The 23,080-nt window shown below is 39.1% G+C and overlaps 1 protein-coding gene across 3 annotated transcripts; it reads left to right on the top strand.

Annotated features, from left to right (window-relative positions):
- Nucleotides 1–79: 79 nt before the first annotated feature.
- PROSER1 (proline and serine rich 1) lies at nucleotides 80–20,932 on the top strand. Of its 3 annotated transcripts, XR_012627678.1 has the most exons (14): nucleotides 81–919; nucleotides 4,051–4,116; nucleotides 4,840–4,908; nucleotides 5,369–5,463; nucleotides 7,275–7,368; nucleotides 7,872–7,982; nucleotides 8,684–8,767; nucleotides 9,637–9,715; nucleotides 11,986–12,081; nucleotides 12,203–12,247; nucleotides 14,525–16,286; nucleotides 16,950–17,097; nucleotides 18,415–18,660; nucleotides 20,800–20,917. XR_012627678.1 is itself a non-coding variant. In XM_074859779.1 (13 exons), exons 1-13 carry the CDS (start codon nucleotides 875–877, stop codon nucleotides 20,803–20,805), a joined length of 2,700 nt encoding a protein of 899 aa, XP_074715880.1. In that variant the 5' UTR covers nucleotides 80–874; the 3' UTR covers nucleotides 20,806–20,932. The 3 variants fall into 3 exon arrangements, 2 of the variants coding, with proteins under 2 accessions (XP_074715880.1, XP_074715879.1); XM_074859779.1 differs by lacking the exon at nucleotides 18,415–18,660 and having other exon boundaries at nucleotides 80–919; nucleotides 20,800–20,932; XM_074859778.1 differs by lacking the exon at nucleotides 20,800–20,917 and having other exon boundaries at nucleotides 18,415–20,174.
- Nucleotides 20,933–23,080: the final 2,148 nt, after the last annotated feature.

Below are 23,080 nucleotides of genomic sequence, written 5' to 3' on the forward strand. Positions count from 1 at the left end.
GGCCTCGTCCCCTTCGCCGCTTCGCCTAGCGCCGGGCTGCCCGTCATCGTGCCAGCTCCAAACCGCGTGACGGCAGCGCAGCGGTAGGCCAGAGAGAGGGTGGCGGCGCCCTGCGGCAGCGTTCCACGTTTCGGCGAGGCTCTCGGGAGCTGGAAGAGGGGCGAGTCCAGCTCGAGTTTCCGCCACTTCTACTCAGGCATCGTTGTTGACGACCAGCACGGAAGGGGGCCTTCGCCTCCGCGGTGTGATGTCATAGGAGAGCGGCGGCGGCGCAGCAGGACCGGCGGAGCGGGGTGCTCTGTCGGTGGCTAGGGGCTGCGCGCCGCGCCCTTGCTTCCCGGGACGCCTCGGCCCGAGGCCCCGCGCTCCCGCTCCGAAGCGCCTCGGTCTCTGACCGCCGGGGTCAAAGGGTGGCGGCGCAGCGAGCGATGGGGTGCGGGGGCGCCCCGCAGGCGGGCGCGGGCCGGCCGGGCCTCTGTGCCGCGTGCTGAGGGGAGCCGCGCTGCGGGGTCGCTGCGCCGCCGCTCCGAGGGGCCGCGGCTGCCGCCGCCTTCTAGCCCCGAGCTCTCCTTCTCCCTTCGCCGGCGAGGACAGCCTCGGAACCGGCAGGGAGCGGGCGCGGGGCCCCTCCGAGGCAGCGAGCAGCAGCCGGCGGTTCGCCTTTGTCTCTTGCGTTGCGTCCAGCATTGCGAAGGCGTCAGCGCTAAATTCCCAGGGGGAGAAGATCCTAGCCTGCCTTCCTTGCCTTGCTTTCCTTTTTTTTTTTTTTTTTAAGTAATTTTTTTTCCGTGTGCTTAAAGACTGTTAAGCCTTTGGCCTGGATATTTTTTTTCCTCTCCATGTTTAAGTGTCTGCATTGAATGAACTAATAAAGATGGATAAGAAATCATTTGAAACCGTGCTGGATGAAATTAGAAAGGTAACTTCTCGTTTTGCATGTTAGTTTAACCATTTGATGGTAGAATATTCCTCCTGATGAACACACCAGGTTACATGTTTGTCTTTAATAATCACTTCAGGGTTCAATAAAGAGTAAATTTTACCTCAGTGTGAAGAACTGTAATCCCGTGTTACTGGTGTGTCCTAGTTTTTGTATGTCGGATATAACAGTGTAAAGTTGCTGTGACATGCTTTCTCTCTTTGAGATATTTTTATTTTCTCAGAAAAGTCAGATTGAATGTCCAGACTGCTACCAGTGAGCTAGCAACATGTGCTTGAAGAGTGCTCATTTGAAATAAGCACTTGAACAAATTTATCACGGGTTTTTCACTGTCAGGGAAGGTGAGGAAGAAAATCCAAAATGGCCAAGTATCTCTTACTTGGTGCTAGAGGCTGCGTTTGCTTGGCCTAACCAGAGACAGGGACTTGCAGTGTGAGGCATCCACCTTTTATGTGATGGTTTAGGAGATCCAATACACAAATATGACATGAGAGGGCTGTTTTCAAAGCTGCACTCTGCATGCCTTGTTCAAAGCCACATCTCCCACAGCTCAGGGGTGTGTGCACACCCTCCTCCAGGTTGTGAAATCCTGGGTTTTGATGTGTGCTGTGAACTGTGCTTGTGCATCTCCTCTTAAAAACTCACGGAGCAAAATACCTGCTAGTTGTGGGAAGCAAAGATACAAATCTAGGTTTCCTGGTGTCTTGCAGGTCTCGTTTCTTTCTGCAGAGGCCTGCTTTTAACAGGAAAGCTAGAGTTTAGTGGTTCAGATGGCTTCTCAAGTGCCGGAAGTGGAAAAGGATAGAAAAAAATCAGAACCGCTGAGATTAATGGTTCCTGTCTTGTGTGGGAATTACAAACCTGGGATGATGTATTTTGCTGTAGTTAAGCAGAGGTGATTTCAGTGTCACAGTAGAACAGGTAAGTATCCTGCTAAAGCTGTCACTGTGAAAATGAAGGGTGTGTTTTGGATAAGATTTGCCTTAGGGCAGAAAAGAAATCCTTAGCATTTTTGTAATAAATGTATTTTCTTATGATGGGTTGTCTAGAAGAGGTCATTTCCTTTATTTGGGCTTGGGCGCCGCAGAGTTCAGTTTCAGTTCAGCTTCTCTTCAGCATGATGGCTGCAGTTATATTATTATTATGGAACATACTGAGATATAAACCACTGTGCACGAAAGCCCCAGGGATGAGTCTTTGTTATTGCAACTGCACTTACTAGCGTTTTTGCATAAGGTCATGGTCATAAATTTTTTATAAAACAGGTATGTTCCATGCTGCATAACCAGCTGAAAACATGACAGCCTAAGATATTTCAGGGTGTGGACTTCCCTCCCAGCCTAAGAATTCTTACGGAAAATCTGGGGAAGAAATCAAGGAACAACATGCACATGAATTCTTTCTCTGAGATTTAGTGGTTGGAGGGAGTAATGTTTCAAATATTACTACCGCAGTGCAGCCCTTCAGAATACGCTCTGTGATTACTAAAGACTTCAAACAAAAGGATTTTGACATGTCATTTTAGGCAATTATGTTTTCTGTATGCTATCAGCCTGTATTCCTGTAAACTTAACTTACTGTTGATCTAAGGATCAGTTCTGTGCTGTGTTAATAATAGCTGTGCAGTTGCAGTGTAATGTTCATTTTCCAAATGCTTATTTTGTGTCTTTGTTGCTAGGTCTTTGTTTAAGCTTCATTTCTAGCTCTGTGGTAGAACCTTCTTTGTTACATGATTCACAAGTGTTGGTGTGTTCCATTTGCAGTCCTACAATTATCAGGAACAGTTATTTAAATGTCCTAATGTGTAGCTTAGTTCTATCTTTCCCTATACATACTTATGATTATTAACAAAATAAAGTTCTTTTTTTTTGTTTTGTTTCATTTTTTCATAAGTAAACATAGCAGTGCTTTCTGTTTGTATTCTTTACTATAAAATCATTCAGTTGTTGATTTAAGGAGGAAGAGTGATGTTTGTTTTGGTAAAGAGGTTGCTATATGACATACCAGGCTTTTTTTCCAAAATATGTGAAGAGAAGGAAGGGAGAGAAGAAAAAATGAGCCTGAAAAGAGAAGTTATTTCTCCCCTGTGACTTCAGCATGTCTGGTAGTGTTGGTCTCTTAATGACGTACAGAAAGGAAGGGCGTTGCCTCAACAGTATGCGGGTGGGTTTCTGTGCACCTGTGCTCCTCACAGTCAGGTTGCAGTGATGGAGAATTTCATGTCTGTCTGTGTGGAGGACCAAGGACAAAAAAAGAAGGAGTAGGGGTAGGTTTTAGGGCTATTGGGAAGAAGATAGAAATGGGCGTGTGGGTGAACCTGGAGGTGATTTGTGAATAAGCATGAGAGCTAGCAGTAGAGGGAGGCCTTGGAAACTGGGGAAGGAAGGTGTTTGCACCAGTTTGGGGCCGGAATTCAGTGGTTGCCTGTCTTCCTTACATCTTGGATCAGTGAGCTGGGTATGAGGAGAGGGAGGAAGCCCTGGCTGTTAGGTAGCCCATGTGGTTATCAACAAAACTGTCTTGCCACTAAGTCAAAAGTGGTGGCCAGTACTGTGTTAAACTACTCTGCTTCCTTTGTTTTGTATGACTGCATATTAAAGTTTGAACTACGGGAAGGTAATGATAAGACAACATCAGCCTCTGGAGCAAGCTTTATTGTATACTTAATTCTGTCTGCACAGACTTGTTATCCAGTCTCTTCATAAATTCACTGAAATAAGATGCTTTGCTAATTATTTTACAGGAAACATACAAAGAGATTGTATGAGTTATCAACTGTATTACGTTATTTCATGTAAAGTTGATCTAAATCTTTGAGACAAAAGAAGAGTGATGATGTTCTCTCAGTACAGTTTTAAACAAAAAAAGCAAAATTAAATCAAAAAATTAATGATTTTTTAAATAGAAGAGTTAAATTACATCTCCGCTTTTTATTGTTCTCAATTATCTAAGGAGTGTACTGTTACTTAGAAATATTGCTGTGAAATTGATGCAAATGTCACTTTGTAAGGTCAGATTTCTTTAGATTAATAGATTAGTCTAGCAGATGGTTGCGCTATAATTATAATTCTTGAGGGACTAACTATGTGTCTTTTTCCTATATCTTCTAGGCTGTATTGACTGAGTACAAATTAAAAGCTATTGAGTATGTTCATGGATACTTTTCTAGTGAACAGGTAAAAGCCAACACTGTCATGGGTTTAATGGGACCTATTGGTTTTGTGTATGCAGTAATACAGAAAGACAGGGTCTCCAGTCATACCGAGGCTGATCATATTAGCTTTTTTATTTATTAACTGAGGAGATTTAATTTCTCGTTATTATATCAGCATTAAACTCTTAAAAATACTTCAAAGTTGTTTTTGTTATCAAAATCATTACATTTTCATTCTTGTGTGGGGAAAATTGGAGAAATTTATCATCATGGAATTTAGACTTATTTTGCATGTATTTTGTAAACTGGCATATAATAAGTATCCCAGCTTATTTTGATACTATATAGGTTTTTTTCCTGTTTCTTTTCCTTGGGTGTTTTTTTTTTTTTTTTGGTGTATGTTTGGTGAATATGAGATACTGTAAGTTTATAAGCTTTTTCAGAAAGACTTTATTTTTTTTATGCTAATGCTGTGACAATTGTGCATATATGCAAATATATAGAGAGGAGCAAGTATTTTAAATATTTTCACAGAAGAACTTCATCTCATAACAGAATTTTTAGGTGCCTAATTAGAAATAAAAAGAACATTAGATACTGGTAGGCACTGATGTAATCAAACATCACAGACACATGTTTTTTAGCAGTATACCACTATACTCCAGAAATAAAAAGATGATATTGATGCTGTTAGCATAGTTTTTAAATATATATAAAAAATTAATTGAAGGCCTTTCTGTTGCAGGTTGTTGAGTTACTGAGATACTTTTCCTGGGCTGAACCACAGCTCAAGGCAATAAAGGCTTTACAACATGTAAGTTCTTGTGGCATAATCTTCTAGAGTAAGTTTGCCCTCTGAATCTTATTTTAGTTTTATGATGTCTACTTTTGCAACTGTTGGGTCGGTCTATCCTTTAATCTTCAAACTTTTCCTCTTCATCTCTTTCGGTGGTATCAAAATATAAAATGTCATACTTTTAACCATAGTATCTTTTCTGACTAAAGTCAGAAAAGACTTTTTACTTTCCTGTGTATCACAAGAATTGATGTAGCCCTTTTAAACTATTGTTAACTTTCCTAATTTCTCTGCTTTTAGCACATGCTTTTTGCAATTTCTTGTTCAGTGTTTAGGGCATAGTCTTCTTCCCAGTGGGAGGGAGAAAATACTAAATTAAATACATGATATGAAGCTGTTACTGAGTAGCATTCTTGGTTTAAAATAATTGTAGTCTCTTATTTTATATACACTTTTCTCTTTCTTGCTTACTTGTCAGAAAATAGTGGCAGTTCCGGCATCAAAAATGGTTAATATTCTCAACTGCTTCACGTTCAGTAAAGATAAACTTATTGCCCTTGAAATCTTAGCTTCGTAAGTATCTCTCATGTTACATTTCCTTAAGTTGTATTGTTTTTACTAATGTTTCAGTATATAAAACTTAAGATACTTCTAGAAGGAAACACTGTGGCCAGTTAAGTTAAAGCACGAATCCATTATTGATGGGACTGTAAAAAGAATTAGAAGTAGACATTGTGCAAAATTCTGTAGTTCGTCTGAGCCTTGAGCATGCTGCTACGTGGGCTTCTGCCTGCTGGAAAACTGCCACTGCCGATATTTTTACAGTGGCCTTCAAATGTTGTAGAGAATGAAGATGACCTTAAGCTAATTTCTGCTCACTGAAATGTAAAAGGCTTGAGACCAGGGTATTCTGGGAATTGATCGTTTTGGATTTGAAAAGCCCTCTAAGTGTTACGTACATAAAAATTAGTTAAATAGATACATCTCTTAAATTGACATACTTGATTTACAGATCTAGCGTCTATAAAAGATGTGTAGATATGATAAATGTATGTTTGCACAGAAAGTTGGGGTTTTTTACTAATACAGCTGCTTCAAAGGACCCACCTTTTCCATAGGTGTATATTGGAACTCTTCTGCCTGGTTTAGGGATTTATCATATGAAGTGTTCTGCTTTAGGTTGGGGTTGTTTTTGCATTAAGTATGTCTGCCTTGCATATGGATGCTATATATTACAGCCAGCTTGAACATTTTGAAGTATATAAATTCATTATATAAATATCCATAAAGCAAATAAGACTGAGGATATAGACATGATCTTGCTTTCAGAGTTGAGCTTTAAGCTGTATGAATGCTCCTAGTGTCTTTTCAAGATAGCCTGAAGGAAGTTCAGTGGCGCATTAAACTAACCTGTTTGGCTTCTTGAAATGAGATTGGAACTCACAGACTCTTTAGTTGCTACACTTCATCTGGTGTGGGAGGAAGGCATGGTAGCTTCTTTAGCTGTTGAATTTCTACAGTGCAAGATCATAAGGGAGTCATGTTGTAGAAATCCCACCCCAAATACTACTTACTTTGCTAATCAGAACTAGAGAAGAAAGCTGAAAGGTCATTCACATTTTAATACCATTCTTTGAGGTGTTTTTCATGTCTTTGTTCAGCATTTGCTTATCCCATTTCTTCTCATATCCTACTTTGAGAAGTCCTCCTTTTTGGGGCTGTATTGTATTTTCAATAGTTTGAAAGGAGCAGGTAATGTTTGACAGCAGTAAAGGTGCTCTGATTAGGGTTTTGAAAAAGACAGTATCAGGCATTACTCTCCTTGTACTTGCACATTTTGTTGTTCTGTTTGGTGCGTCTGGTATTATTTTTGGGAGAGGAGCAAGGAGAAAGGAAGGTTACTTTTTTGAACTATGCGAGGGGTTTCACTAGCTCTGCAGAACATGTGAGTATTGCTAGGGGTTTAATCTTTTTCATTCTAGAGTAAATAAGATGAAAATTTGTTTCTCTACCAGTCTAGCAAGAAACAGTGGTAAACTAAGGAGCTGCTGGTTTTCTGCTGTGCTGGGAATTATGTGCTAGTAGCAATTAAATCTTTCTAACGAACTGTTTGTTTTGTCAGCCTAGTTATTTTTGCCATTGTCGTCCATTGTTCCATATTGATACTTAATTCTAATACCATGTTTTACTTAGAGGTATGAAGTCCATATTTAAGCCTGGGGTTTTTACTTTAATAATAACAGTAAAATGATTGGAGATAATTATGGTTTTTTAATGTATTGTTGGGTACTGGCTGAATAAGTGTTGATCACTTTTCAGTAATGCATCATTTCTGATCAGCATATGGAGTGACAGTAATCATCTGTCAATGTCTTTATTTATAGCAACATTGTTGATGCTCAGAATTATCGTCTTATTGAAGATCTGTTCAGAATTAATATGTCAGAGAAGAAAAGATGCAGAAGAATTCTTGAACAGGTAGTCAAGATACTCTAGTATCTTTGATTCTGTATTGTTTCCATCCTTATGGTCATTGTGGGGTCAGGACTTCCTGTGAGGACTTCTGGGAACTACTGGTGAAAGACAAGCTGAAAGAAGCAGCTACAAAAAGATAAGAGCTATGTAATACTTGTGCAAAAAAAAGGGGAAGTTTCTCTCAGGCATTAGGATCATATGGAAAAAGAGGCACAGAATTGCAAGTAATGCTGAAGGAAACAGTCTGCATTTGTTTTAGAGGACACCAAGTGCTTAACCCCAAGTTCAGCAGAAGTACAGGTGGTCCAAGTAGAGTTACTCAAAACAAAGGGGACTTTGGCAGAAGCTCACACTATTTGGACTATTTGGGAAGAAGATTTGAGACAAAGCTTTGAGTTATTCCATGGAAATTGAATCATGCAGTCTAAATGTCATGAAATAGTAATTAATTTCTTTAAAGCATTGAATTTGATCGCAAATAATGTCCTTTCTTGATTATTTTGCAGGCTTCAAAAACGGGTTGTAAGGCTCCTCATGCTATGATATCATCCTGTGGCATGATTCCTGGCAACCCTTATCCCAAGGGCAAACCAAGCCGCATAAATGGAATTTTCCCCGTAAGCATGATCCTATGCTTTTGCTTTTCACAGCATCCTTGATTTAGGATTCATTGTAGTATAACCAAACCCAGGATTCATATATGTGCAAGGAGGAGTGGAATCAAAAGCAATGGTTTGGGGTTTTTTTTATTACCCCATTCCACATTTATAGGGAACTTGCATTATTTTATTTGCCCATCCTTTCTATGCTGCTTCAAGTAAAGATTACTGCATAAATAAGACGTTGTTCATCTAAGGAAAACATTGTAATCTCTAGCAATATTTGGCAGAATCAGGAGAGGTGTAAAGAGCCTTATTGGTAGTTTGAGAAGATGACCTGATATGGTTAGTACAGTACTACTGCTAATCTTAGTGTAGTTCGAGAACAACCACGTTAAGTATTTCCTGTGAACTCTTAAGGGACATCAAAATGTAAGTTACCATGTCCACAAGTCAAAATGCAGAATTCTAATTGTGTCAGAAACACGGTGTGTTTAATATGCATCTTTTTACAAAAGTGTTATGAACCAAGCTATTGGAAGGTTCTTATCATTTTGCAAACCTAGAACACAGTTTATTTTTCCTAACATAGTTAAGTATCACTTTCAGAATATTCAAAAACTTGAATGTAGTTTAGAAAAAAAAAAAAATGGCAGAAATTCTCTAGCAAAATTTACTTCTAAATTAATACTTAACAGTTCAATTTTCTGTTGTTTCAGGGAACCCCTATCAAAAAGGACACAGAAGAATGTACTAACGAAGGAAAGGGAATAGCAGCCCGTATACTTGGACCATCCAAACCAGTATGTCTAATAAATGAATAACTAAGTGAAACTTTAAAGAAAAAAAATCCAACCACCAGCCAATCCAGTGAGGCTTTGATATAAAATGCTGTTATGTTGCATTTAACTTGAAAAGAAGCTCTAGTTTATATCTGTGGGGGATAGGATTCTCTAGTGCATACAATGTGTGTGCATTTAAAGGCAGAATTTAAATTACAGTAGCAGAAGAGAAAACAAAGCATTTTTAGTAGTCCATTATGAGCTAGTGGAAGTTTTAGATAGAAGTATATGGAAGTTTTTATTACAGTCTCTGAGGGTTTCCCACATGAACATAAAAAATGCCTGCATCTTGGAAAATTGAATTACAGCAGTGCCTTAGAAGGAGGTTCTTGTTTCTTAACAACATAGCTGATCTGTGTTTCAAAATTTTTAAGCATGTGGGACAAACTTTCAATGAACCTGATACTAAAGTATTGTCCAAATGTTTTATTTTCACTTTTATTATGAGATTTTTCCCACTAAATACTATTTGAAAGGGACAGATACCTTCGTAAGTATTTGTTAGTTTTAAATGTGCTAAATCTTTAAAATGAGAAGTCAGTCCAAGACTGCAGATTGTGGAGACTACAAGGCAGGAAGGAGTTCTCTTTCCCACCTGTGCTCAGTACTATATTAAAATCTAAAGGTATACTAGTGATTTTTGTTTCATTCTTTTCAGAAAGAGTGAAATGTTTGCAGTCACTATGGATATTATGAAGAAATCTAATATCAAATATTTTTCCAGTGAAGAACAGCTGTCTGTAGTAGTATCTGAATGTTAGCTTTTTGTCTGAGAAACATTAGGTAATGCTTTCACTATTGCTTCTTCCGTTTGTTTTTTGTTTATGTAGGCTCCATCAACCTACAATCCACACAAACCAGTTCCATACCCCATCCCACCATGTCGGCCACATGCAACTATTGCACCAAGTAAGGCTTCTATGTGTTTTAGCTTGATGCTATTGTTTCATCCATTTGCCTTTTAAGTAATAAGTGTCAAGTGTCAGTTTCTCTGACCATGATCATATCTGAAATTGGTTTGTGCTTCCTAAGCATGCTCTGGGTACTGGTTTCTACCTCTTCCTGTCATGACTGCAGAGTTGATGAAAATAGGAGTATATTGCCTTCTGTTTCCAACATCCATATCATAAGAAAAATTCACAAGCCTGTTGTGATGACAAAATATTTCATTTATGGGAGGTATTGTGCATTTTAAACAAGACTAGGGCTGTGTAATTGTTGTAATATTTGAACAAGACTTGGGCTTTGGCTTGACAAGTCTGTTGACTTGTTGCTGTTGTACCAAACTTACGATATGGTCAGGCACAGCCCTGAACTGGGTAGAAATATGTAGGAACTTGCTGAAGGATGGTAATCTGTTTCTTAGTTGCCTTCAGCTTTACTTTCTCTCCATCACAGTGGAGAGAACACAGTTTCCTAAAAGAAAAGTTTAGGCGTGTAGATTTCAGTCTCAGAAGGGACATAGTGATTGCTTTTTCCTCTGTTTGGTCTGACTATTCCTAACCTTGTGCCTTAGGTAAGATTGAGCCTTCCTTCATAAACTCCTCTTTCTTTGCTCCACTGCATCAATTGTTTGATTCCAGACATTTTTGGAAGGGAGCATGGCAACTGGTGTTTCTTTGGAAGAAGAGGTTGGAGTACCTATGTAGTCAGACTGGTCTTTTTGAGCAGCAGTTAAACATTTTTTCTCATCTTGCAATTCTGTACTGCAAACAGGGAGTGTTCTGGTTAGGAAGCTTGTTTTTCACTGATGTTAGGGATTTTGGGGAGTTTTGAAGGTATTTGATGAGAAAGTGTGGTAGAGCTCTTAGCATACATGTTGAAGGGTAAGTCATCTAACTGACTTGATGTCTGCAAGTCTCTCTATAGTCAGTTCAGAAAAATATAGACTACTAGTGGCTAAAGTAAGTCTGATGATTTGTGCCCTAGAAATTACTTGCTCCCCAGAAAGTATATAGGAAACTTGCAGACTAGCTTAAATTTATATTAAATAAATCCTATCCAAAGTAAGTTAGGGCACAAAATTTGACCTGTGGCTGAATGTAAATATTAGTGCATTCTAGGATATGGAACAGCTTTTGAGGATTCCAGGGCCTTATTAGGCCACAACATGGGTTTTAAAAAAACACTTGTGACAACAGAACTCATAGCTGATGGTAAATTTATATATATAAAAAATGTTTTTAATGAGATTCCAGATGCTAACATGAAACTATTGAATTTGATTGTTTGCAAGCAATGGTCAGAATGATATTTTGTTTTCTGCCTCTTACATGTATTGGTTTAACATTTCCTTCCTGGGTGACCCAATGATTGTTAGTTACTTTTCTGATTTTTAGCCAATAGTTGGCATGCAAGAAATCTTAACATTAGATAGAACTGTTATGAAAGTGTGAAATCAGAATTTGTGTATGACAAATTACTGTACTTTGAATATTGTTCAAGTGCTACCTTTCCCCATGAAGAGTACGTTCTTATGCTCTTAAAATATTTATTCAGGACCACTGTGAAGTGTATTTATGTTCCTGTGATTTAAATTCGGATGTTCTTTGTCAGAGCTATATACCACAGCAATACAACAGTTTGAGTTGCTCCAAAGAATAAGGAAGGAAAAAAGATATTTTTAATATGTCAAGTGCAATAAGTGTTTACATTAAAATAATTTGCTAACCCACTTGACTTTCTTAACATTTAAAGAAATATTGACAAATGATAGACTAAGTCTTCGAGATGGGACATTTTTCTCTGAATTTTCTGACTAGTTAGAGGGCTGATCATGGTTGCTGATGTATGCTTGGCTCTTCCATCTGTCAAGGCTTTAGTGTTAAAGGAAGACTTGTAACAGCCTTTAAGTTAGGAATAGAAAAAGAACAAATGCTGATGCAGACACTCTGAATCACTCCTCCCCTTTGAGTTTTTCAGGCAAAATGGAACTGAAAGCAATTGAAACCTGACTTTTTCAGACTCTTTCAAGAGAATGGCCCTTACTAAAATTTGGATCACAATGCATGTCATTCAGGCAGACATTGGCAAAAGTCAGCATCCAGCCTGGATGATTAACTGGTCTGGCTTTTTGGTCTTACAGTCTTCAAAAAGGTGCTTTTAAAGGAAAAGGCACGGGTTCATTTAGATGTGGGTTCTTCTGACAACTGAGATGTGTATTGCATTTGTTGTTTTAGGTGCTTACAACAATGCTGGCTTAGTTCCAATGGCTAATGTCATAGCTCCAGGCTTACCAGCTCCTCCGACATACACTGCTAATCAAGTGGTATCAGGTAAAGCTTGCATACCTTTAAAAGCGTTGATGGTATTTTTTCTAATTCATTGTTGTGAATGGATCATTCACTGCTGGAGTTTCATCTGCTTTTAAGTAACAAGCTGTTATTCTCCGTTTAGAAAATGAGGACCTTTCCAGCCAGGCAAAACCTTCCCAAAATCAAGGTAAATTGCAAATTCCCAGGGGGATTTTTGTGTTGCTTGTATCTTTGTTATTTGTTCAGAAAATGTAAACAGCATATTTGTTTAGTGGGGTTTGCATAAGCCTCTAAGTATTTAACTACTGTTGGAATGGGATCCCTTGAGAGTTGAGAAAAAAATAATAGGCATTTGGCACTTAGAAGCATTGAAACATTACAATTCGGCCTTTTATGTTAATTCATTAAATTTTTATATTGTTCTCCATATGTGAGAAATCATGTTTTTTACTAAATCAAAATATGCTTTGCAATGTAGTGCACTGAAACACTTCAGTGATATCTTTGCTGTTGCTAAAACTCTGGACATCTATTTGAAAACTCATTCACATTTTAATTTCATACATTAGTTGCAGTGGGAAGCTAGGGATACAAGAGAGGCAGATTCTTTATTTATGGTTCATTGAAATCCATATGTAGAATGTCTTATCCCAGACTGTTACATCCAACTATGTCTACCTGCACTTTTGTCTTACCCTTTAAAATCCAATTCTTTTTGCAGAAGAGAGAGTTGTGCATATTTTTTTTGTCTCGATTTGTGTGGTACTTCATACGCTTTGTAGACTTAGAAAAATCATCATAATAAATCCTATTATGAACTACTTACACAAAGCCTTTGATAATACTTTGTTAGGTTTGACAAATAGAAACGGAGAATCTAGTGACGATTGAGTCAGGCATATTAACAACTACCCAAAACAGATAAAAGGACCATAAGTTTAGCTTCTTTAAATGCTTCTTGGGGAAAAAAAAAAAAAAAGTTATGCATTGTCTTTTCTCCTCTATGCCCAGGGATGGTTCTACAGAAATGTTGCTGTTTCAGAGAATCATTTTATGCATATATACCCCTTTAAGTGTGTATGCATTTACAAGGTAGTTTATACAGATAAATGAATACAGTGTAAGGATAAAATCTTCTCTTAGGAGGAGAAATTCAGTAACAGCTCTGGGTTCTATTGCAGCGGTAGTTCTCTGGTGACTGTCTTGGCTGTCAGGATTAACAACTGTGATCCTTAGGACAGTCTTCAGCTTGGAAACGGGATGAGGAAAGAGCACAATCCAGAGCCGAGCAATCTGGGTCTAGGTTTTTGGAAAAGAATATGTAAAAAGAAATAGTTTGTGTGCAAACTTGCTAGTTTTAGAGTTTCAAGATGCATAAAACAGGAGTTTTCCATATCAATTTAGGTCCAAGATTTTAAAGATTCCATTTCTGGGTTTGTGTGTGTATATGTAGAATTTGGGCAAGAGAGAAATCTAAGCTGTTACAGAGTTATGGGATATGAGTTAGACTGGTTGGATCAGTGATTTGCTTACAGTTGAACAGATTATTTTAAAAGTAAAATAAAGCATGAGGGTTGTTTGAGAGGAATGATTAACACATTCATATTCCGCAGGAAACTATATAGAGGCATATTGAAGCTCTTGATATGCCAGTGTTCATAAACGCAGCTTCTTTCCATTAACCTCCACATCCCCATTTGCAGTTTGCCTGCTTGTTTTCCTCCAGCTTGACTGATGTCTCTTTGACTTTGTAGGGTTGATATAAGCTGATATTCCTAGTGCCAGGTGCTTGCCTCAATTATAGACACCTGACTAAAGACTTACAGAAATATTTGTTGATAAAGTCAAGTGCCAATGTTAGTTTAATACTGTAGTATGATACATGAATTTAAAAGTGTACCTTCTTAGAATCAAAATCTGAAGGAAACACAGTGAAGAAAATGACCTGATTTTGAAGGAAAGAAAAATACCAGCACCTGAAATCAGCTTTCTTCAGTTGTTGACTAAACTTCTCTGAAATCATGATACATTGAATTAACTGGTTCTGAAGGAAATTCTGACCTTCAGTGAGAGTGGATGCAGAGGAGCCCAGGTGATCTGATGCTGATTTGGGTACTGTCAGATGTTAGGGACCAGAGGGAGGGTGTTTACCTGTATCACTTAGACATTCTTACGGCATATATTTGAGTATCTAACTGTCTTGCATGAGATCATGAAGAGGTAGCAGATACCACAAAGTGTTTTAAAGAGGAATGGTAACCTACATGATGTACAACTTGTGTGATGTGTTTGTACGTACCTTTCCATTTTGTTTTTGTAGGCTCCAGTGTTCGTTGTTTATATACAGACATTGTATGTTAGCTGTTGCCTGTGTATCATATTTTGAAATGCTGTATAAAATGTGTGTTGATTTCAAACATTTCTGACAGTTTCAAGTATTCTTACCAGTTTTGTTTCTTTGCAGCTTTTTCTGCACAAGCGAATCAGCTCTTTACTCCTCATGGTTCTAATCCTTCAACACCTGCTGCTACTCCAGTCCCTACCCCATCACCTGTCAAGGCAATAAGCCATCCATTAGCACCTGCAACTCCACTCATCTCTGGGATGAACATGTCTACCCCTGTCCTTCCTGTTTTCCCAGGACAGGTCTCCTCTTCCATCCATACATCTCAGCCATCCACCCCAACCCCTACTGTCATCAAATCCCTTTCATTGCCTGGTGTTCCTGTCACATCTGTTCACAGTGCAACCTCTACCCCTGTCCCTGCAGTTTTTTCTGGACTGGCTTCTATACCCACTGCTGCGCCAGCTCCACAAGGTTCTTCCACACCGTGTGCCACCCCTGTGCCTAGTGAAGCTTTTGCATCTGCTACTGCACCATTTGCTGGCCTCCCGTTTTCTGCAACCTCTTCAATTGCTTCCGCTAATAATCCCACTCCATTGTCATCAGTTTTTGCTGGCCTCCCTTTGTCCTTGCCACCCAACGCCCAAGGGATTTCTAGTCCTGTTCCATCTACAATTGCTAATTCTCCTGCCACTACCATTCCTGGTTCACTTAGCTTGCCTAACCCAATTTTGTCTGTCTTAAAGGGATTTCTGACATCAAATGACACTTCATTAATCAATTCATCTGCTTTACCTTCTGCTATGACAAGTGAGCTTGCTTCTTTATCTGCTCTTGCTAATCAAAGCTCTGACCCTCCAACTTCCTCTGTCAACAAATGTTACACTCCATCAGCCACCCCCACCCCACAGCGTTCCTCCACACCTGGGCTGGCCATTTTTCCAGGTCTTCCATCCCCATCCGTAGCCAATTCTAGTTCCACCCCTCCAACACTGCCTGCACAGTCACCATTAACCACTTCGCCATCAATTATGCCCATCAACTGTGGCTCATCAGCCTCCCTCTTGCATGGCACAAGCCCTACTAATCCTGATCAGCAGCTCTCATCAGCCCCAGCTGCCACAAGTATCCCAGTTCTGGTCAAAACAGAACCCATGAGTCCTACCCTTTCAGCCTTCAAAGGTCCTTCTCATTCGGCTGGCCCTTCTCATGGCACTATAGGACTGTCAGCGCTTGGGCGTGCATACACCTCAGCAGCTTCAATGCCAGTCAGTTTACCCAGTTCCCTGAATCCAGCGCTGTCCGGTCTCTCCTCTTTGAGTGCTCCTCTAAACAATTCCAGTTCTCTGGCTTCCATTTCCCTTGCCCCACATGGCTCCTCTGCTCCCATTGCCCCTGTGTTCAATGGACTTCCTCCTTTTACGTCTCTAACCAGTAACTTTGCTTTTACTGGTAATCCAGCACTTACACCACCCGTCACTCTCCCAGGGTCTTTGTTAGCTACTCCGTCTACAACCGCTTCAGCCGTGTCTGCCCCTCATGTGAGTTCCACCGCCGCCGTACTCTCAGGACTCGCCGCCTCAGCAACAGTCTCTGCTCCACCCTTCTCGCTTAACTTGTCCAGTGCCGTCCCCTCCCTTTTTTCTGTTGCCCAGGGACCTCTGGGATCATCAAACCCATCCTTCCCTGGTTTTCCTGTCTCTAACACACCCTCTGTCACTCCTGCTCTCCCTTCTTTCCCTGGCCTCCAGGCATCTTCTGCAGTAGCAGCAGTTGCACCGTTGCCGGCAGCTGCCACAGCCCCATCTCCGGCTCCGGTCCTGCCAGGGTTTGCCTCGGCCTTTAGCTCAAACTTCAACTCTGCACTTGTTGCACAGGCTGGGTATGTTTCTGTTTCTGAAGGAGGTCAGAACCATTTCTTTTTATCTTGAGCAAAACACTGATTTTACTTTAGGCAGACATTATTTTCATGCATAGTAATTACAGTTAATTTTTAAAGTTAGCTCACCAGTAAATTTCCACCTGTCGTTAGAAACTGATAGAGTAGTTACTAAATAGGTTGTCCTCAGTAGTCCCTGTTATGACAGTCTAATCCAGTGAGGTGCTGAGTGATCTTATTTCCCAGATGAGGATACTTGGCACCTCCTATTCTAGGCTTTTACAAGAATGGATTCCACGTGGGCATCCATTGACACATCCAGGTAATAGCAGACAATATCTTAGATGTTCCTATGTTTTAAGGAAGTACTCGGCATTAACTTCTGTCTGTAAAGCTTTTTTGTGTGCAAATTGTACGCACAGCCAAGGTCCAAAAATTTCTGAGTTCCCTTCTTAAGTGTTCTCCGGACGGTGTTGGTTTGTCTGTACATGAATAATTTATAGGTGGGCAGAGACTGGGCTTCTGTTTGGAAACTGTCCTTTATGAGATTTAGAAGAAGAGAGATTTTATAATTTATATAGACATGAGCCTTATAGAGAGAAAAACATAGGATAAATCATGATGCAGATGTTCCCTAATAATAGCCACATCTTGACATTCTTTCAGCTTGACTTCTGGACTACAGACACCGGGAAATGCAGTTTTTCCTGGTCTTTTATCTCTCCCTGGTATCCCTGGCTTTCCTCAAGGTGCCGCACAATCTTCCTTACAGGAATTGCAGCATAGTGCGGCTGCACAGTCAGCACTACTACAGGTAACATGCCTATTTGTTAATACTTCCAGTAATTGTTTGAGCATGTGCTTGCGTGTTAACTTCTTGGGATTAGTTTAAGTCAGTAAATGATTAAAACCCCTAACCTGTTTGAGAACTGATTACAAGGATGATGATAAAGAAAACTCATATTAACTTCTTACTCAAGGCCAATGTACAGTGCTTCTGGACATTATGAATGTGATCAAACCCTTTGTGAAAACGCTTTGTAAAATGGGGAGGTGTGAAAGAAAAAAGACCTGCAAGTGAAATTTTTGCTCGGTTTGTGTTAAATCTAATGAGCTGACCATGTAGTTGCAAAATTTGTGCTCAGTTCCAGTCTGACATTTTAATACTTAAACTTCTCTATGGAAGACCACTTTGTTGTGAATTATGTGCCTCTCTACACATGCAGTCAGATTATTTTGAATTTGTGTCTGCTGTGGTTGTACCTTTCTCTTGATGGTTCCCACAAATGCAATTGTAATATAAGCTTGAGGTGGCTTTAGGTAAAGTGTAGTTTCATCATCTTTTGTCCATGAAACAACTTGTTTCAGTCATCAACCTACATAAGTGAAACTATTGTCAGAGTTTGTTTTAGATGTTTAGTTTGCCTTTTATTAAAATCAGCCTCTGTACAGATTAAGGATTCTGGTAGGAAATTTGTCCTTCTCTACAAAAAAGGAGAGGCAGTTGAGTGTCTTGAATTAATGTTTTCTCTCTTCTGTGACACATCAGTTTTTGAAATGGAGCATGTGTCTCAGTACTGGTCAATATGCAGAATATTGTCAGATATCTTTTGAATATGAGGGGAAGTAGATCAGGAGCAAATTATTTAATCTAGGCCATGCTGCTTTTACAGCTCAGGAATTTATTCTGTCAAAATCTATGTACACAGACTGCATTGGGGAAACAACAGTTTTCTTGTTTACAAGTTCCAATCACTAAAATTAACACTTAGCTACTCAAGCAATGAAGATAAAGTTGAAAGTCAGTGAAATACTACAGCTCATGATTAAGCTGTGCCTTCCAAATCAGATGGTGCTTACTCTACTGGAAAGTAAATGCCGTTAACACTTAATTTTTCCTCTTAATCCAACTGCTTTCCTCGTTCTCTGGTATTTCAGAGCAATAGTTGCGCTGTGGTTTAACATCTGCATATAGGTGCCTTGCTCATCTCTGTGTGTACTTTACATTATACTTTGTTTGGTTTGGCTTGAGTAGGACTGGTATTGTGCCTGAAATTTTGCTTGATTTAGATTTTTGTTTGTTTCTTGGTTTTTATCAGTGCTGTTTCCTAACTTCTTCTCTTCCTTGAAGGCACATTCTGCTTCTGCTCTGGAGAACTATACAGCTCAGCCTGAAGGTTTTGCTAACTATCCGTCAACACCAGGAACACCATTTTCATTGCAGACAAGTCTGCCCCAGAGTGGATGGCAATAAATACCAGACATTTTAAAGACTGCAGTGGTTGCTTGACAGAGCCTGATCCTATTTGCTTTGAAGGCTGTCCCTGCGTTAGTGGGAGCATGGTCTGAATTGGGGAAGGAGGGGGAAAACATGAGGGTAAATGATTTCAGGAGGCTGTGTCAGATGTCAAACCTAGTCTGTGATTGCATTCAATTGATTCAGGGTCTGATCCTGTGAATTGCTGAGCATCCTTGACTCTGCTTTTAGCTTATGAGTTGAATGTTTGGTGTCTTACAGGATCAGGAACATTCAAACAGACGTTTATGTAAATAGAGCAATTGGCTGTCAAACTGAATGGGGAGAACAAGTATACTTAATAGTGTGTATAAGCACCTATCCTTCTGTTATGTTTTATATGGTATATGTGGTTAATATAGAATGAGATCTAGACTGAAATGATACTTAAAGCTGTAGACGATCTTTTGTCTAGATGCACGCTTCTTGTGTGTGCATGGATAAAGGTCAGTTTATGGTTCTTTGGATCTTTTCTTCGTATGTGTGAGGATCTCCTGTTAGCATCAGCAGTATGTTAAGGGGAGGCTAGATCAGAGGGGTGTGGGGGGTTTCTTATGTTTTGAAATATTGTCATGGGCTTGCTGCCCAATTGAGTACTCCTTTGAATCTGAACAGGAGAGCTAGGAAATGATGCTGTACTGTATTTGGGTAGAAGTGGATTATGTTTTATTGGAGTATGGTTTAGCTAGCTGAGGATATGTCTTTCCAAAGTACATAAAAGCATTTTAATTTGCCTCTAAAATAATGTTCCATAACGTTCTCCCTGCCCCCACACCTCTCTGTGAATGAAATAATTGTACTGCGGATAGGCTGCCTATCCGGCACTTTCGACTGCAGACTTTTGTGAATGTTTACAGACATGGGTCAAGTTCTTCTCTCCCTTATACTCATAAACTCACTGGGTCTCTATATGCTTTTCAGCTATAAACCACAACTTGATGGTGCTTATGTTATCCTGTGAATATAAGTGGGAGCAGAATTTGGACCATGGATTTTTTAGTATTTTTCCTTGGAAAACGTACATGATTTTAAAGGCATATAGCTAAATTAACTGTATTGGTTAGGAAGGGTTATGACGCAGCATATAAAAAGGTCTTGCTTTGTTAGTGAAATTCAGTTGTGCACTCTTCTAATAATGTTAGTACCTGTGGCAATGTGTAACACATCATTGAATATCATCTATTTAAGATAAACTCTTGATCATGTTCTAGAGACAATAGAGATAAATGATATTCAATCCTGTGATTAAATTAAAACGTAGAGGATACTATACTGTAGAAAAGCTCTGCAGCTAGAGTTTTACTTTTTTAAAGATTAATTCTGCTGGGAGATGTTGCTAATGTATTTTCTTTCAAGATGTGAACAAACTTTTTTAGAACATTAATGGAAATTCCTGTATTGGTTTTTAACACAATTTTTTTAAATAAAAAGTTTACAGTCATAGCAGAAAGTCTTTGCTGACTACTTACATATTTGCCTAAAATACAGATGAATAAACTTGATTTTACTAAGACACTTCTTAATGTTTGATCTTGCTTATGCTGTTTCTTTATGATGCAGAATCATATACTGAATTATAAAATTGGTTTCCTAAAGACTTGCAATAGAAATATTCTATGAAGTGTTTAGATAAAAAATTTAAATAGTGTCCTCGATACTTTGTCAGCAATTGGGTCGTCTTGCATTTTAATAATCAAATTTACATATTACTTAAATCTAAAGATAAAAACATATTGCACTTTCACATTTTTTTATTTTGTGAAATGTGTTGAATTCCAATGATTGTCTGCTCTGAACTGCTTTTAAAATCAGTGCCTTGACTCAAGAAATCTGTGGAAGAAAACTCTACCATCTTCCATTATAGTTCTCATTCTTTTTATGACTTGTTCTTTGTAGATTTGTAGATCAGTTGAAGGAGAAACAGTGTACTTGCTAAGTGGTGTCTAGCTACTTTACCTTTATGCAGAAGAGTATTTCACACACAGCTGGTGTAGTGTTACACAGAAGCTTGTCATCAATGTTAGACAAGTGAACAAGTAGGCTAAGAAGCATTAAACTGTCAAGTTTTTTGTCTAGAATGGGCTTTCTGTTTTTTACTGAACCATATTGAGCAGGATTTTGTAAATTGAACTTTCCAGTGGTTAGGATTAAGGTAAGTTTCAATTTCTTAAATATTTCTCCTGATGTAAAATTGTTTTTTATTAATTTTTTTCTCTTCAGGAATAAAGTCTGTGTTCTGCATTGCAGCAAACTCCTATGACCCAGCCTTGGAATTTCTGAGGGGGCTGATTTGTCCTGAGCTCTTTCATGCTTACTTGAGCACCATTTTTGAAAAGCCAAAGAAAAGTCTGCTCCTGAGATAAACCATGCTGGATCTGACACTGAGCCTGGGCTGGGAAAAGGCTGTTGCTGTATGACTTTAATTCTGGACTAACAATGACTTTTTTTATTGTTCAAATTGCCTGTTACTGCTATACTTCAACTGCGCTGACAGACTGCGAAGATAAGGTGTGGTGAAATGTTCTTTGAAATAAAATCTTTATTTGGAACAACGAAGAATGTATTGGGATTGTGTTTGCAAATACAAGTTTCAATATTTCTTTCAAGTGCTTTAATTGCAGCTGTAGTTAATATGAGAGAAACAGAGCAATTTTCTGTCCTACTCTTCCTCTCATTGCAAGTGAATATTTTGAGTTTGGCTGAGCCTGGAAGGAAACTTGCCATGGTGTGAATGTTCTTACTTTCTTGCATATTGCCTTCCTTTCTGGATTGAGATGAGAGCAATCCCTTTGATTGACCGTCTGTCATATTTACTCATGCTCTAGCAAAGTGTAGCCAAAGGGATGCCTCCTGTCATCTCCCCATCTTCAGCTATTGAAAGCTGACGACATTTTCACGAGGAGAAGGAGCAATGTGGGGATGTTCCTACAAGCAATAGGATGGTACTGTTAATCTCTCTGTGTCCTGTCCCTTCTTCTAAATTTTCATCTAGGGGAAAGGAATGACAAGCCTGAAGCAAATAGGCTAGTGTCTAGGCAGAATTTAGGTTCAGGAAAGGACTAGACTCCACTTTAAGGAGTGGCCAAAGCCCAATGTGTGGGAAGGAAAGTATTACAGGTCAGAAAAAGACAAAGTGAAACCTACAACTTTGTTATGTACAAATCTCATGTGAGGACTGCCTGATGACTTTTTTGATACCTTTGGGATTGGCATTGTTTAGAAATGGCTGTGTGTAAGAATTCCTGTTCTGGTTTTAACAAACTTTGAAGTGGGTGCTTGGTCTGTAGGATTAAGTCTCTATTTAGCCCCAGAGTGCTCTTGTATTTTCTTCTCTGAGTGTTTTATAGCACTCTGGGACATGAGTTATCCACATGCTCTGCTATAGCCCCAGGGAGAAAGGATTAAGATTGCCGTGCCTTTCACATTTTTGAAGTGGGGAATAAAAGTGCAGCTGAAGTTAACACAGAGAAACTAATACAGCGATGATCCTGAACATAAAACACCATCTGCTTTAGTCACCTTTGGAGGGATATATTTACAGGCACCTCAGGGAATTAGCAATAAACAGCAGGGAGCAATTATTTCTGTTAGATTTTAATATGTTTTGCTCATCTATGTGATGGTATAAGCAGCTGTGTAGATTGTGGCATTCAAATGCTTTGGAATGAAGTTATTTTCACTAAAACTGAGTTGCTCTAAAATTAAAAAAAAATATGTTGGAGTAGTTTTGCATATTATGCTTTTGCTTCTGAAATAATTTAAGCACATTTTTCTTCTGACTGTTCACCCTTGCTGCCCTTCTAGTAGGCATCTGTCTTGAACAGGTTTCATCTTACAGCTCAGCGGAGGAAAATGCTACAAATTACTTCAAATGGATATTGTCACATATTTGGGAGGGTATTGCAATAAGCATGTCAATCCCAGTGTTGCAAGCTGTTTGTGCTTACGGTTTTCACTGTGATTTAAAACACCCATTCAGTGGTGTAGTTTCCTCTCTGTGAAGCTGAAAAAGGATTCTCTGGAGAGCAGTCCGCTTTGAATAACCCATCTGGGGCCAGTACAGTTACTGGCAGGATGAGGACTTAAGAGAAATGAAGCTGGAGCCAGATCTTCAAAGATACTTTTGATGGCTGCCCACAGAAAAAAAGCCGTATAATTAATGCAGCTATATGTCAAACTCATAAATTACCTGTGAAAAGCCACCTCTCATTTTTTCTCAAATAACAAGCAAGAGATTTGTGTCATTTGAGAAGGTTGCTCTCTGCTGCTGCAGCCTTCAGAAATGGCTTAGTCTGAAATGTTATCCTTGGTTTGACTGTCAGTATTAAAAAGTGTTTTGTGAAAAATACTCTTATTTGGGGAAAATTTTTAAGTCTTTGGAGCTGAAATGCTTCTACAATGTTTTTTTGGTTATCAGCACAACAGGGTTCAACCTCTAGTGATGGACAGTATCAAGAAGCGTGTGATGAGCTATTCTACACAGCACGAGGACCTCACCTGG

Source organism: Strix uralensis, chromosome 2 (genome assembly GCF_047716275.1).
Source record: "Strix uralensis isolate ZFMK-TIS-50842 chromosome 2, bStrUra1, whole genome shotgun sequence".
In the NCBI taxonomy this organism is placed as follows: Eukaryota; Metazoa; Chordata; class Aves; order Strigiformes; family Strigidae; genus Strix; species Strix uralensis.